Source organism: Anastrepha obliqua, chromosome 4 (assembly GCF_027943255.1).
Source record: "Anastrepha obliqua isolate idAnaObli1 chromosome 4, idAnaObli1_1.0, whole genome shotgun sequence".
Taxonomy (NCBI): domain Eukaryota; kingdom Metazoa; phylum Arthropoda; class Insecta; order Diptera; family Tephritidae; genus Anastrepha; species Anastrepha obliqua.
In genome coordinates this window covers 26,733,895-26,749,392 of record NC_072895.1, presented here as the reverse complement: position 1 = coordinate 26,749,392, position 15,498 = coordinate 26,733,895, and the positions used below count along the sequence as shown (strand labels likewise).

Below are 15,498 nucleotides of genomic sequence, written 5' to 3'. Positions count from 1 at the left end.
ATTTTTAACATTCAACACTGTTGGTCCGTCCATTTGTGGAAAAACATTAAGACGCGCCCCACAAATACGAGGAAGCCCTCGGCCAAATACTCAATAAAGGCGTAAGAGCCAATTATGCCTTCATAACATACACTATTTTTTTTGTTTACAAAAATATAGTTTACACTACAAAAATACCATATAACACAAAGTCTCAAATTCTGTACAACATTTTTCAGAATTTCAATAAAAATTTTCAACTTTTTAACCAAATTTTTAGAAAATTTCTGAGTATGCAGTTTTAAAGCGCATTGAATCTTATTATGCAAAATGCAAGTTAAGAATAGCTACAAACTACCGCTGATTTTTAACAATTTTTTCTCTGTTGTGCTACGCCTTGCCTTCTACACAAAATACTCGCCTATGTCCCAGTTTTTTTATGTGGAAATAAAAGTCTAGGTTACACTGGCCGAAGTTACACAGAGACTATTTTGGTCCATAACGATACCAGATCAGAGTCCTATTTTTACGAAAATATGCATCAATCAAGATGCGCGTACTGTTCGCGAGTTTTAGGAGTCGCTCAAGCTTCAGTTCAGCACATTCTGGTATTTCAAAGCTGAGAGCACCCAAGTAACATAGTCCAGTTTTCCAGAGAGCCGGAGATGCGCCAGGGCTTATTTTGTACCTGGCTCGTTTTATTTACTCCAAGTATTGTTGCAAGTTAGATTTAGATTGTAAGCATTCGCTGCACCTAGACAGTGCCCTGTTAATGTACCAACTAAGGCTCGACAGTTCCTTTTAATGAACCATATAACACCGATTTAGTATACCTATCATCATATGCGCGTGCCCAGCGAGAAATTGCTCGAAAAGCAAACATGGAGCCGGTAGACATTTGTATTAAACGACAAAAATGGAAGTTAATTGGTCACACTTTACGCAAAGGAGAGGGCAACATAGCGATGAAGGCAATGGAATGGAACCGAATCGCAGCGAGAGAAAGAGCGCCTGGCAGGCCAAGGGAAACCTAGCAAAGAACTGTGGATCGCGAGACGGCTCAGCTCGGGTTAAGCTGGAAGCAGGTGAAGGCATTATCGAGTAATCGAACGAGACGGAAAGTGTTAAATATGATTAATTGATGGCGCGTAGGTGTTGTGAGCGCCCTATGTCCCGCTAGGAATTCAAGGAAACAATGATGATGGAACTAAGCCTCCGATTACGAGCCAGCTTGTTCTTGCTTGTGCTTCTTTGAATTCATGGACATTTTTGGAAGATACACAGTATGATTTGATCACTTTGTAGTCGCTTGCTTATCATGAAGTAAATTGTTGCTTCTGTACATCTATGATCAAGAAGTACCGGGAGTGTTTCATTTAAAGGAACCGCGCACATGGGAACCGGTCCATATTTTTTTCTCATATTGGTACGACTGTAAGACAGACATCTGTCACTTTTTAGCGCCATCAGATCGACGCCCATCGACGTTGAACACCGATGAAAACGTGAATAAAGTGAAAGAAATCGTGCGTGAAAATCATCATACCAGCTTAAGATAGATTTCTAGTGAACTTGGCATTTCACATGGAACGGTACAACACATTGTGATTGATGTTTTGGGTATGAGACGCGTTACAGCCAGAGTCGTTCCGAAGGACCTGACTTTCGTGCAAAAACACCACCGAAAGATATTTGCTGAAGAGATGATTTCTGAAGCCCAAAGTAATCCAACCTTCCTGAAACGGATAATTACTAGCGACGAAACATGGCTCTGTGAATTTGACATGGAAACCAATAATCGTCTGCGTGGCGCTTTCGAAAATGAGCCGAAACCGAAAAAATCGCGCCAAAGTCGCTCAAAAATGAAGGTGATGATGACTGTTTTCTTCGATTGCCAAGGGGTAGTGGTCCATGAGTACCTTACATCGGGCCAGACATTCAATAAAGAATATTATTTATCCGTTTTGAAGCGTTTGAGAGATGTCGCACACGACCGAAAATGTGAGCAAACAATTCTTGGATTTTGCATGATGATAACGCGCCATCGCACCGAGCCCAAATTGCGCTGGATTATTTGACCAAATACCAAGTAAATACCATCGCGCAAGCACCGTATTCACCTGATATGGCCCCGTGCGACTTCTTTTTGTTTCCCAAGTTAAAGTTACCACTTCGTGGAAGGAGATTTCTGTCGATACAGAAGATCAAAGAGAATGCGTCGAAGTAGCTGAACGCCATCCCTTCGTCGGCCTACCAGGTGTGCATGTGACTGAGTTAAACGTTGGCAAATGTGTGTTGCTTCAGACGGGTCATATTTTGAAGGAGATAAAACAAATTTGTCTGAAATTTAACTCTATTTTGCTTTATTTCAACATTCCCGGTACTTTCTGGTCATGGGGTACAAGCTCTGATGCTTTCTTCACAGCAAAGATCTCAATTTGAAACAGAGAGCAAAAATTAGGGAGATTAAAAGACTCATTGATGCCTTATTTCGCACAATATGTACCAGCGCCAACCCCTCTTTCATTTGCGAACCATCGGCAAATACATTGAGGATGTGAAGCCTTTACGCCATCCATCGTGTTCGATAACGGTATTTGGCCGTTTTCCAAAACTTTTAACTGGAATCATATAGTCTGAATTGATCGTGGCATTCCCAGTAATAGAGCTATGTGCGAAGGTTTTAGAGATAAGCTGATCGGTGGTTTGTAACCTCACAGCTGAGTTTGCAGACCGATTTTGCGTATAGAGATCGATCGTTGTTAGGTTGAAGATAGCCTCGAGAGCTGTCGTTGGAGTTGATTTCATAGCTCTCATAATGAAAAGCGCGAAGGGTCGTTGAACTTTTACCAATGGTTTGAGATAGGTTTTCTACCTAACCGTCTTCCACCACACCAAATGTCATATAGTAATGTAGTTCTAACGATTGCAGTGTAACACCAGTATATAAAAGCGGGTGAGAGACTCCATGTGCTTCCTAGCTTCCTTTCACATGCGTATAAGACATTAGTGGCCTTCTTCCCCTCTCCTCAACATTGGACTTCCACGTCAATTTATTCCCCACTACTACCTACCTGTCCACTCTTATTTCCAGGTATTTGGTGCAGGATTTCAGCGCTAGAGAGACGCCAAGAGAGAGAGTAAGAAACAGTCTAGATATAAGAACATTTTGTCTTGCACCAAGTAAAGTTTTCAGTTTTGCAAAGTTTAAATAAAATAAAGAGATTCGTTAAATAATACTCACCGTGAAATTTATAACTATGAACTAATTTTGAACTAAATCATAACGATTTTAGCAGTAGTGGCTCAATTTAGACACTCAAATATTTATTTTAATATCTTGCAATGGAGCCATTTAGTGTCTAAATTTTCTATAAAAACATTATTTCTTAAGTACTCAACTCAAATCATTGATTGAAGTGGACCATAAGTACGATTTTTACAGATATCTATACTGCAGAGCCTCGGTAGTCTAGCGTACCTGCACTAGCCTGCCATTCCAGAGGTTTTGGATTCGAATCCCACGTAAAGCACGGTTCCCGCACTTTTCCGAAACCAACCTACTTTCTTAGTTTCCAAAACAAATAAAAAATTTCATTCCTAAGCCCCCAAAAAACCTTATCCTTCCAATCCTTACTCCCCCACAATAGTCAGCGCATTATTTGCATTGTGGCTGCTAAAACAAGAAAAACAAAGAAAAACACAGCATCAGTGGCGCCAGCAAGAGGAAGCGGGCAATCGCGGTAATAGCGTAGACACACGAAATTTAGCGAAGTCCTCAACCATCTGTGTGATCCCTCTGCCAGAAAATGTGAAACACAGATGGCGCTCCAAGCAGTAAAGAAGGCGTTGTTTTTAAGCAACGACAGGTGGGCATTGCCACTACTTACGCATGCTAATCAACTACCCTGTCAGAAACCAAAAACAGATTAACGAAACCAACGCAAGTCTGAGTCTTGTCGAGGCCTTATGCTCCCGACTAGAGTGAACAATTAAAAAAAAAAACTGCAGCGTCACCCATCTGATCTATTTTCGTGGAAGGTGTAAAACATGATCGACGTACGACGTCGATTGCAAAAATTATAAATCTTCCTATGGTTGGGTTAGGTTGAAGCGGTTGTCCAATGGGTTACACACCGGGTCATTGGGTCACACACCGGGTCACGGGTGATGCCACATGCGGAGCTTGTCTTTGTTTCTCCTAAAACCAGTGTGCACTTTTCAAAAATTTTATAACATTCCTGATTTCAGCAGAACTGAGATCTTCCAATTCATTAAAGAATTTTCTACCTAAAATGGTGATTCTACGTCTGGATAAACTAGGACAATTGCACAGGAGGTGCGAGGTGTGTCTCTTCCTCTTTCTCATGTAGACAGCTTCTGCAGAAGTCATGTGTTTGCACATCCATCCTCTGGGCGTGCCTACCTATTAAGCAATGCCCCGTTGTAAGTGGGATCAGTGTGCTAAGACTGTGCTTATTTGGGCTTAACAGAGATTCTGTGCGTTTAGCATTGAGAGTCGGCCACAGTTGTCGTGCGATTTTGCAGGTGGCTTCATTGCGCCATCTTTCATTCGCTGCTTTTACGATTTCCTTAAAGATAAGTAGCTTACAAGTCTGCAAGGGTATGCCTATGTCGTTGTCCGTGTGCTAATCGGTAAATTGTTTGCCGAGCCTCTCTAGTTCATCGGCTCCACAGTTACCCTCAATGTCACAATGGCCAGGAACCCATGTTACCTTTAAGTGAAATATCTCAGCCATCTCGTTAAGAGATGGGCGGTATTTCGAGGCTACTGTACAGGTTATCGACTACTTTGTGAGGTATTTTATTGCTGCCTGACTGTCAGTGAAAATGTAGATACCATCTCCGGATATCGCATCACACTGTGTGTCACGGCTTTCATTATTGCCATCAGTTCAACCTAAACGACACTACAGTAGTCGGGGAGCCGAAAACTGAAGGTGATACCCAGATGTTCAGAATATACAACCAAACGCCCACCCCGCCCTCGAGCTTTGAGCCATCTGTGTATACACGGATGGACTCATTTTATCTTACATCGACCCGTTCTCACTCTTCCCCTGAGAGTAGGAGGGTCGTGAATGTTGTAATGACAAGTGTAGGCAAGTGTGCATAGTTCACCAGTCCGCGAAGCTCCAAAATGCCAGCCAAAATTTTACTGTAACCGTAGTTGGTAACCTATAGGTTGATTAATTATGCGCCACCTTGTATATCACTAAAGCACAAAAGACCTACTTATGTGAAATGCAATTTTGGTAGTGAATAAAATATCAATTGAAAAAAGTTTAAAGAAAAAAGTTTGATATTTAAATCGTGAACAGCCCGTCGCTCATTTCTGGTTCCAGGCATCGTTTCCAAATGGTTACGTAATTGTTTTATACTAAGCATTTCAACATTTTACCAGATGTTTATCAGGTTCTTCAAATCTTACCATAAAATATTTAAGTATCCAGACACATTCGTTGCTTACACTCAACAAAAAACAGCACGAAAAGTACGCAAAAGTGATTGCAATTCAGACAAAAGAGCCAAATTTGAATTTTACGCACAGTTGCATAAAATCATAAACAAACAGCGGTAAAGAGTGCTATAAAGTCCAAGCTCCACCGCACATCAACAAATTAAATCAAGTGAGCTTTTTATGCTTGTGACACACTCATACACACACACACACTCACACACACACACACGAGTTGGAAGTTATCTTAATGCGCTCAGTAACTGCACTGTTTAATGGTAGCAGCCCGCACGCGTTCAAGTTTTTTGGTGGTGTGCAAGCCCCGTAGTTGTACCGCAGATCCGCAACTGCGGCCACTGCTATGGCTGTCTGTAGCTGTCAGATAGTCAAGTAATTTGGTGCTGATTTGAATTTTCATTTGATTTTATTTTCTTACTATTTCGCATCCGATGCCTTCCTACAGTGGCAGTCACAATAAATTGCGTCATACTCAGCATGTTGCCCGACTGCAAGCGGCTTGTTGCACACACGCCTAATGTATGCGACTCATTTTGATTTAACACTTTGCAACACGGCGCCGAGATGTTTGCGAAAAACACACAAACTCCGCTGTGCCCGTCAATCACCGGCAGCAATAAAACCATATCACAATAAAAGCGTAAAATTGCAAAGTTGTTTTTGTGGTTTTTCTGTTTTTTTTTTGTTTTTCTGTTTTTTTTTTGTTTTTGTAATGAGAGACCGCCTCACATGCCGGACACCAATTAATCTGTCTGTCTGTCTGTGGTTTTGGGAGCAAGCGCCTAAGTGTTGGCAATTCGCCAGCCATCAGTAAATTGGCTTAGATGTAATGGGTATGCGATTACGCTTGGAAAGCGCGTGCGCTGCGCTCAAAACTGCCCATTTTATGATGTCATGTTTTCCATTTTTTTTTGCACGTCTGCAAGCGCTTGTGTTTCGATTTGTTTGCGTATATTTACTTAAATGCAATCCTGAATGGCTCCTGTTGCGGTAATTCGATTTTTATGGCCACATTAAGTGCTGCCATGTTGCTTTGCAGCTTCGATATGTTGCCGCCAGCAAGTACTCGGTTTGGCTATTGGCTTAAACTCTTAGTTGCTCTGCAGGCCACCTGCTGCCACGTCCACGACGTTGCTACTTACCACTTCCTCTTCTGCTGCTTCTTGTTCTACTTTTTTTTGCCGTGCCATTAACGGCCGTAAGTGTAAAATTTGCATTTAACTGTGTGTCATTATGCGCTCTCATTTGATGCGGTTCTAGGTGGGTCGTTTGATTATTTTTATTGTTTTTTGTTTTTGCATGACAGTTAAAATTGCCTCTTTTCCAACTGTTGCCACTTTTTATGGACGTTAAATGTTTATGGGTTGCAGTTGAATGATACGCCTACATTTCGCAGTCTATCAAAATCAATCGCAAGAATCAATTCAAGAAAATACAAAAATTTTTTAAGCGGCGTGGTCAGGCGTCGGTTAGAATTTTTTTAAGGAAGTTAAATATGACTTGGTAAAAAATCTCTTTTTTTGGGCTTTTTCATATTCTCAACTCACTCAGTGAGTCAAGCTCACTATAAATGAAAAAAAAATTCCAATATCAAAGATTTATTCTAAAAATCGTAGTGCGCAGTGCAAATAATGTACCTTTGCGACAGGCTACGTTTCGTTTCTGGCTGACTTGAGTTAATTTGGTTGGAAAAATGCACACGAAAAAAGCTGTTGATTGTGTTTGCTCATCATCTGCGTAAAACTAACTGTAATAAAAAAATAAGTACACACATTTCTGGTGTTTGTTGTCATTATTAAATTGGCTATTCACTTTTTGTAACTTCTACGTATCCTTAAAAATGTGCTCGCTCAAGTGCGAGCTTGCGCAGAAAATTGTGCGCAAATGGCAAGAAAATCGGCATTTGTCGCTCAATGCCAAAGCAAAATCTATGAATTGTCCGAAAAGTGCGATAATTTACGCGTTTAAAAAAGTATAATGAAACCTTGTCGGTGAATCGAAGACCTGGCAGTGGATGAAAAACGGATTTGCGACGTAAACTAAAGCCAAGGAATGGTGTCATTGTTTAAAAAAATACCAGTCTAACGGTTAGACGGGATAGAAGTGAAACCTTCCGCAAGACAAACTGAGAGAGAATAAGACGAAAGCAGCATTAGGAGCGGGATAATTATAGGTTCATTATAATATTGCTCTAAAGTTCATATTTTATTTTCTTCATTTTATTTTATTCATCCTCAATGTTTTCAATTTCAACAAATGATACGAGTGGCTTATTAAAAATAAAATATGATACAAATGCTTTGGTTTCGATGTTGTCAAAAAAAAATACCCAAACGGACCGAAGAAACAGACTTACAAATTTCTTCCATTTTCGTCTACTTGTATTCATATAAAAATTTATGTCTCTTCCCACCAAAGCTAAATGTATTTGTATATTTCTTCTTGTATTTATTCAAGGCCGAAATCCCGGCGGTACTGCAATACCGGGCCAACCCGTGACAGAGGTGGAGCAAGCTCCTAAAACACTCCGCCCATTTCCAAAAATCAGTTTAACATTTGTTGTCCTCCGATGGAGGATCTATCAGATGTTAAACTACACTTTGATCTTAGCCATAAGGCCGAGAAGCGATAACCATACACAACCAACAAACTACCTTGTCATTACATTTTCTAATAAACCTTTTGAGAATTACACGCTCACAAAAATTAATATACGAAATATTTATACCGATTCACTTAAACACGGCGAGCTGTTTGATTCATGTTCGTGCCTGTGTATGTGCATTTGTGCGTTCATATCGCCACAGTGCATGACTACCAGCCTTGGCTGAGCACAGTAAGAAAATGTATTCGAGCGTATATATGTATGTATGTACGTTAGTGTGTTTGTACGATTGTGCTCTGTGCTCAGCTTTGTGTCGATTTTACTGTGCGCTGCGCAGGTTAGGGTATTCTTGCAGAATTTAAAGATGATTCACACACTGTCGACCGACTGGGTACAGTTGTCACAAGTGATGATATTTATAATTTTTATATGAAAAATCAAGGCGAATCTTTTGAAGGTGGTAGCAATAACACAGCTGATTTGTTATTTTTTTCTTCCGCCGTGTACATTTGGATGTCAACACAAAATTGAATTAAGAAACGTTTTACTTAGCTTAGTGTATGAATTCACCTTGGAAAAAATTCAATTTTCTTCTATAATCAATTTTAATAAAAAAAAACTGTTTTCAATAAATAATCAGAAATGTCCTACAATGCAAATTTCAAAAAAAAAAAATTCCATTTTCGTCTACTTGTATTCATATAAAAATTTATGTCTCTTCCCACCAAAGCTAAATGTATATTAGTATATTTCTTCTTGTATTTATTCAAGGTCGAAATCTCGGCGGTACTGCAATACCGCGCCAACCCGTGGCAGAGGTGGAGAGCAAGCCCCTAAAACACTCCGCCCATTTCCAAAAATCAGTTTAACATTTGTTGTCCTCCGATGGAGGATCTATCAGATGTTAAGCTGATAACCACACTACCTAGTCAATACATTTTAAATAATAAACCTAATAAACCTAATAAACCTTTTGAGAATTACACGCTCACAAAAATTATTTATATCAACATATAATATAACGCTTCGTAACTAAATAACTTTTAGGCCAGCAACGACAGCATGGAGCGGTAGCCGAGCGACTAGCAATGTGAGCTTCCGATCCAAAATCCTTGGTTCGAATCACAAGAAAAAATAAAAGTTATTTTTATTTAGTTCGTCGCTACGTTTATATCAACATATAATATAACGCTTCGTAGCCAAGTTGGTCGCTTTTTTCGTTTCACTTTTCCTCAAATCACTCCCAACGATTCTAAAGAAGTTTTCACTTCAAAAAATCTGAGATGCTGCAAAACAGATCAAAAATTTATGTCCAAAAAGTGCGCAAAACTGAGGGTCTATGATCATATGAAAAGATCATAGGCCCCAATTGAAATGATAAACAAAATAAGAGTAAAATAAATAAAATAAATATAAAACAAGTGCGCGAAAATTATACAGTCAAGGTAAGCGTATGTTAATGTAATTAATGAACGCACAGACTGGAGAACTAATTCTATCACTTTCAAACCTGGCTCTCAGCTATGGTTTACTGATGGGTCCAAATTGGAAAATGGTAGAACAGGGGCAGAAATCAATTGGCCTAAATTCAAAAAATCGATTCCGATGGGACTCTACCCAACAATATTCCAGGCAGAAATACATGCCATTGAAATATGTGTGAGAGAATGCCTTAGCAGGAAAATGAGAAGTACTCACATCTACATACTTTCAGATAGCCAAGCGGCTCTAAAAGCCCTTCTATCAAGAACTATCACCTCTAAATTGGTAAATGATTGCCTAAACCTTCTCAACACGTTAGGAAACCCCAACGTAGTAACACTAGGCTGGATTCCGGGACATGAAGGACATGAGGGAAATGAAATGCTGATGACCTTGCAAAACAAGGAGCAAGTATGCAACTTACTGGTCCTGAGCCTTTCTGTGGACTCACAAAAAGCCACATTAATGAATTCCTTAGGAAATGGGAAGAAAGGAAATTTGCTGCACACTGACTAAACTGTGCCGGTCAGTGTCAAGCCAAACTATTACTAAGTCCCAACAAAGGAATATCTGACAAGCTAGTCTCACTAAGCAGAGTAGATCTGCGTCTTTTAACAGGATACCTTACAGGTCACTGCAGCCTGAGGTATCATATAAATAATATTGGTCTATCTGAGACCAATGTCTGCCGCTTTTGCGAAATGGACATAGAAAGCTCAGAACATGTGCTTTGTGAATGTCCTGCGTTGGGCAGACAGAGACTGCATCACCTTGGTGGTATCGTAGTATCTCCATGCAGTCTTTGGAACAACAAACTCAAAATTGTGTTAAAATTTTTAAAAAGCCTAAAACTTTAGGGTTACAAAAATAGGCCTTTCACAAAGATCAGCTCTGGTCGCAGTGCGTAAAGGCCTTCTAATAATAATAATAATAAGAAGCGTATGTGTCCAAATTTTTTTTGCTCGATTGTTGGTACAACTGTTCTCTATAGTGTCGCAGAGTTTGAGCGTTTTGGCATTTAATTACATCAGCCAACCGCAGATGCGCTCTGCGATTTTCACTATGGATAAAAATATCGAACAAAGAATTTGCCGTACATTTTTGAGCGTTAAGTTTCGAACAGAATTTCGTGCGCCGAATCGTTGAAAATGTTGCAGAAGGCTTATGGCAAGTGTGCTCAAAAACACGGGTCTACTACTGGTATAAGGCTTTTGCAGAGGGCGGAAAAGTCGTGGAAAATGTGCCCCGATCTGGTCGTCCATTAACGGCTTCAATGGATGAACATCTCAAAAAAGGCAAGGAAATGATGCTGGCAAACCATCATTTAAGTTTAAGGGAGGTAGCTCGTGACCTTAATGTGTCTCACGAATCAATGCGCAACATTTTACACCATCCATTGGGCATGAGCCGCGTGGCTGCTCGTCACGTTCCAAGAGAGTTGAATTTCTAGTGAATAAGCAAGTGAATTCGGATCCAACATTTATCCAACGCATCATAACAGTTGACGAGACGTGGGTACGTGAGTTTCACATGCAGACCAGTCAACAGGCGGCTGAATGGCGCCGGCGCTATCCACATGAGCCGAAACCCAAAAATCCACGTCAAAGTCGGTCAAAAGTGAAACTGATTCTATTCGTTTTCTGTGGTTTTCTTTGGTTTTGTACACTCGGAATTCGTTCCAAATGGTTCTAGGGTAAATAAAGAATACTATTTGGAAGTTATGCGACGTTAGAGGGAGAATGGAAACGGCCCAATTTGTGGAAAGAAAACGCATGGGTCTTGCACCATGATAATGCACCGTCACACAAGTCTCATATTGTGAACACTTTTTCGACCAAAAACTCGATAAATATCATCGAACAACCATCGTATTCAAGGGATTTAGCCCCCTATGACTTTTTCATTTTCCCAAAACTGTAATTGCCACTCCGCGAATGCCACTTTGAGTCAATAGAGGCCGTTCAGGAGAATTCGCTGAAGGAGCTGAAGAAGATTTCTTCAAACGCGTATAAAAGGTGCTTTGATGAATGGGCTAAACGTTGGCAGAGGTGCATTGCTGCGAATGGAGCCTATTTTCAAGACGACAAAATCAATTTTGATGATTAAACGACTATTTTCCGTTTTATTGAACAATTCCCGGGACTTTTTGGACAGAGTGTAAAACCTAAATAGAAAATAGAAACTTACGATTCACAATTAAAAAAAAAACTGAAACACACACGCAAGAAATAACAACGGAGTATGTTTATATGTGTTACTTGAGGTCTAATTATATTTTTTTGTAATTTAAATTTTTTCAATAAAAGTTTGCCAACTTACCGTGTATGTCATCGACACAAATTCCCAAATCCTCGCGGTAGGTGCTCAAATAGGGTAAGCAGCGACACTGACAACTCTCACTTGCATCCCGTGCTGCAGAGCGATCACCGGATTTGGGAAACTTGGGACGTCTACCCAACAGATCGATATCCGAGAACGTAGAATGTGCAGCAGCAGCATTGCCTAAGTGGAAAAATAATAAAAATTATTAACAAAAAATTGATCTCACTCAGATTCCTATGATTTAATTTGAAAGGAAAAAATTCCCTGATAAAGTGAATCAACGAAGATGCGTAGGTATTCGCATAAGCACTGAAACTTTTGTGCAAAGAATCAAATGCACAGCTCTTCGGGGAGAAAATAATGAGTTTTTTTCTTAAAAAATAAGTCACGCCAACGTTTTTTATTCTCTAAGTATTTCTATGTTGAATGGTAAGTTCTAAACGCTTTCAGCTAGATGCGTCCTTCCTTATTTCCGCAGCAAGTCTTAATGTACGGCGATTTAAAGATGGATGCTTCATGGCTCGAAGTTGGACGGAAGAGTTGGTGGGAGAGTATTCTGCGAGGAGCTCCCTATTAAGCAAAAATTTAGGCTTTCGGACCCCTGCAGTGTTTTGCAAGCGTAGGTAGCCGCAATTAAGGAATCAATGGATTGGTTGCGTACTTCTGTAAATACTGTAAAGAACGTAAATGTCAACTCCAACAGCCAAGTAGCAATTAGGGCCTTGAGCTCGTTGTTTGCCTGACTTCTCTCTCTCTCTCGATTGCATTGGAATACTTCGATATTGCGCTCATTTGGATTCCCGGTCACAGCGGCACAGAGGGAAACTGCTGGGGTGATGAGCTGCCTAGACAGAGGATCCTCGAGACGGTTTCATCGCAAAATGAAGGGATTGGGGTTTCCTTGAGAGCCTGTGGTCTTCCACCTGGAAAAATGGGTCTGCCGTAAACTCAGCGAGCGCTCGGCCTGAGCGCAAACGTGCACAGTCGCGAGATCCTTCTGGCTGCGAGTAGATTGCAAGCGCTCGAGGAAATTTCTAAGGCTAACAAAGCCGTAGCTATCGAATTTGGAAGGTATCCTTACTGAACATTGTCCGTTAGGTGTTCATGCGGTGAGGCTTGGGATTGCTTCAAGAAACTTTCTGCAGAAGCTGTCTGGAGGACGAGATGGAATCATCTCAGCACCTTTTTCTCAGCTGCCTTGCTCTCGTCGGGCAAAGGTTTAGACATCTGGGCTGTCACTTTTTCGTTACACCTGCGGATATTGAGGGCTTAAACATCGCACACCAGGTGAATTTCATCGGTAGCTTGAAGCGATTAATACAAACGTAGATCGCCACTGTTGGTCATCATCCTCTAATCCAAAGCTCCCACTCTCTTTTCTTCCACCTGTCTAATTCCTTCGTTTCTTCTAAATTTCCTACTCATCAGTATTTTTTCAGCTCTGTACGATGAAATTAACTATATTTTTTCTTTCTATAAAAATCATTGCTTCAATAAATTTAATTTTTATGTCCGATCACTGAAAAATTTGGCTTTGAATTGAATTTTCTGCGAATCGAAATAGGCCAAATTCATGGGTTTTGAACGAACATATGCTAGCGTATATTATTTAAGTTTTGGGTATCCCCTTTTTATAATTTTTTCATTTTTGTAGTTTTTTGAGGAATTTTTGTTTTTGACCCCGCCCAAAGGTGCTCCTGGATATTAGAGAGTTAAAGAGTTACCTACATATGCCTCAACTGTGTGGCGTTTCTGATCTAATATTTTTGTCAAACGTTTACCACACAACGCCAACCACTACGCAACCACGGTTATCTATTTGTACACCCACCCAATACACTCAGGCCCATATATGTCAGTATACTCGCACTCTCAACTCACCGCCTTTATCAGCAATGCCGGTTAGGATATCAACTCCTGCCGTTCCACTTGACAATCCCACACAAGCGTCCGTATTGCAGGTGTGTACTCCTTTTGTTGGCCAAGCATGAAACGAAACGAAAAGGAAATAGAAAGAAGTAGTAAACTCATTTTGAATGCACTGGATAGGAGGATAAATGTGTGTATGTATGTATGCATGTATGTATGTACGTATGTATGTGTGTATGTATGCATGTATGTGTAAAAACGTCACTCAGTCAATGGCAAAGTAAATAGTGGGCAAAGTGTTAACAAAGTGGCATTTAGTGTACCCCACTCGCACCCAGTTCGCAAAAAGGTGTTTGGCAGTAGGTGCTGAAATGTGAAATGACCAATAGCCAATACGCTAATCCCAGTCTATTTGCGCTTACTTTCAAGTAGGTGAACAACTTTTATGCCCACTTTGCCGGCGCTGCTGTGTCTATTGTTGCAAGACAAACACGAAAATTTACTAGTTTTTTCACCGCTAAGCCGCAAAGTTTATTATCGCCGACTTTGTTAGCTGTCGCTGTGCTGGAGTTGCACTATTGTAGGCTGTTGTTAGCACTGACATTGCACTCACTTAGAGATACAATACATTTTTTAAGTTTTATTTCTTAAATTTTTTTTTGTTTTTTTTTTATTATTGTGGACATCACTCGGTGCTGTAATTCAAACTACAACGGCATTGTTTGCATGTGTCTTTATTCAATGGAATTTATGCGCATAGAGGTGATAGTTCGTTGGCATGCAATATTTTGTACAACAACACCAACAACTTGATTAGCGCGTTTAACGCTTGTTTGCGAGTTGCTATGTTCTTGTTGTTGGTGAGCAATTTTATTTATTGTTCAATGTGACGCGTGCCACTCGTTGTCACCACCAAATACCAGAGCCATCATCATTTACACCTCTTCGTAAGCAATTTTCCGATTTGCTTATGTAAATTTGCTTTTAAGATGTTGCAGTGGGCTGGCCTGAAGTGCAACGATGGCAATTTTCTTGTAAATATTTACGAGCCTACAACACTTCACACTACTTTTTTGCAAAACAAAATTTTCAAAATCATACAGTATTTGGATGCATGCAGTACTGCCCCTGCAGGGAAAGTTTGGGCTAATGCAATAATAACTGCTTTTGCTTAGCAAAAAATTTGTTATGTGAAAGCAACCTTTTGTTAACCCGTCAACCCCTTATCTACATTGTTTCGTGTGTAGAAGTTCATGCAAGTGTGGAAAGCACCTGATTGCGAATCACTTGGGAGTGGCCAGGACGATTCTTTTGCATACGCTCCAAGCAGCTCACAACTTCCGGGCTTTGCGAAAGTATCATCTGGATAGCTCCCAAACATCCGTTTGAGAGTGAACTAATTTGAGAAGGCTACACAATCCAGGATATCTGGTTGTATACTGGGTTTGGGACTCGCCACATAAAAATCTTTCTCGAATGAAAGCGACACCAAAGCCTCGGATGAGAACTGCTTATTCTGATGACGACCTCTGTAGACAAACTAAGGACTAAGAATTAACGGCATGCTCCTGGAATGTCCGCTCCCTTAACGGGGAAGATGCTACTGCCTGGCTGGTTGATGTCCTCGTGAGAGGATGGACGGGGCAAGGACAGCAGAGCATTGGACCTTGCGACGTTTGCTAAAGGGTTTTCCAATAACAGGTGTTATTGGTGAATGGATTGCGCTATCGAGCGATGATTAACG

General features: G+C 40.5%; 1 protein-coding gene and 2 pseudogenes across 1 annotated transcript in view; all 3 read right to left on the bottom strand.

Moving 5' to 3' along the window:
- Window positions 1-15,498, bottom strand: part of LOC129244062 (uncharacterized) — a 68,816-nt gene that overhangs the window by 45,329 nt on the left and 7,989 nt on the right. The window contains exons 2-3 of the mRNA XM_054881675.1: window positions 13,767-13,856; window positions 11,883-12,065 (exon numbers count right to left, since the gene is read on the bottom strand). Coding sequence (XP_054737650.1) covers window positions 11,883-12,065; window positions 13,767-13,856 — 273 coding nt within the window. The remainder of the gene's footprint in view (window positions 1-11,882; window positions 12,066-13,766; window positions 13,857-15,498) is intronic.
- LOC129246641 (U2 spliceosomal RNA) lies at window positions 7,925-8,106 on the bottom strand (annotated as a pseudogene).
- Window positions 8,844-9,029, bottom strand: LOC129246561 (U2 spliceosomal RNA; annotated as a pseudogene).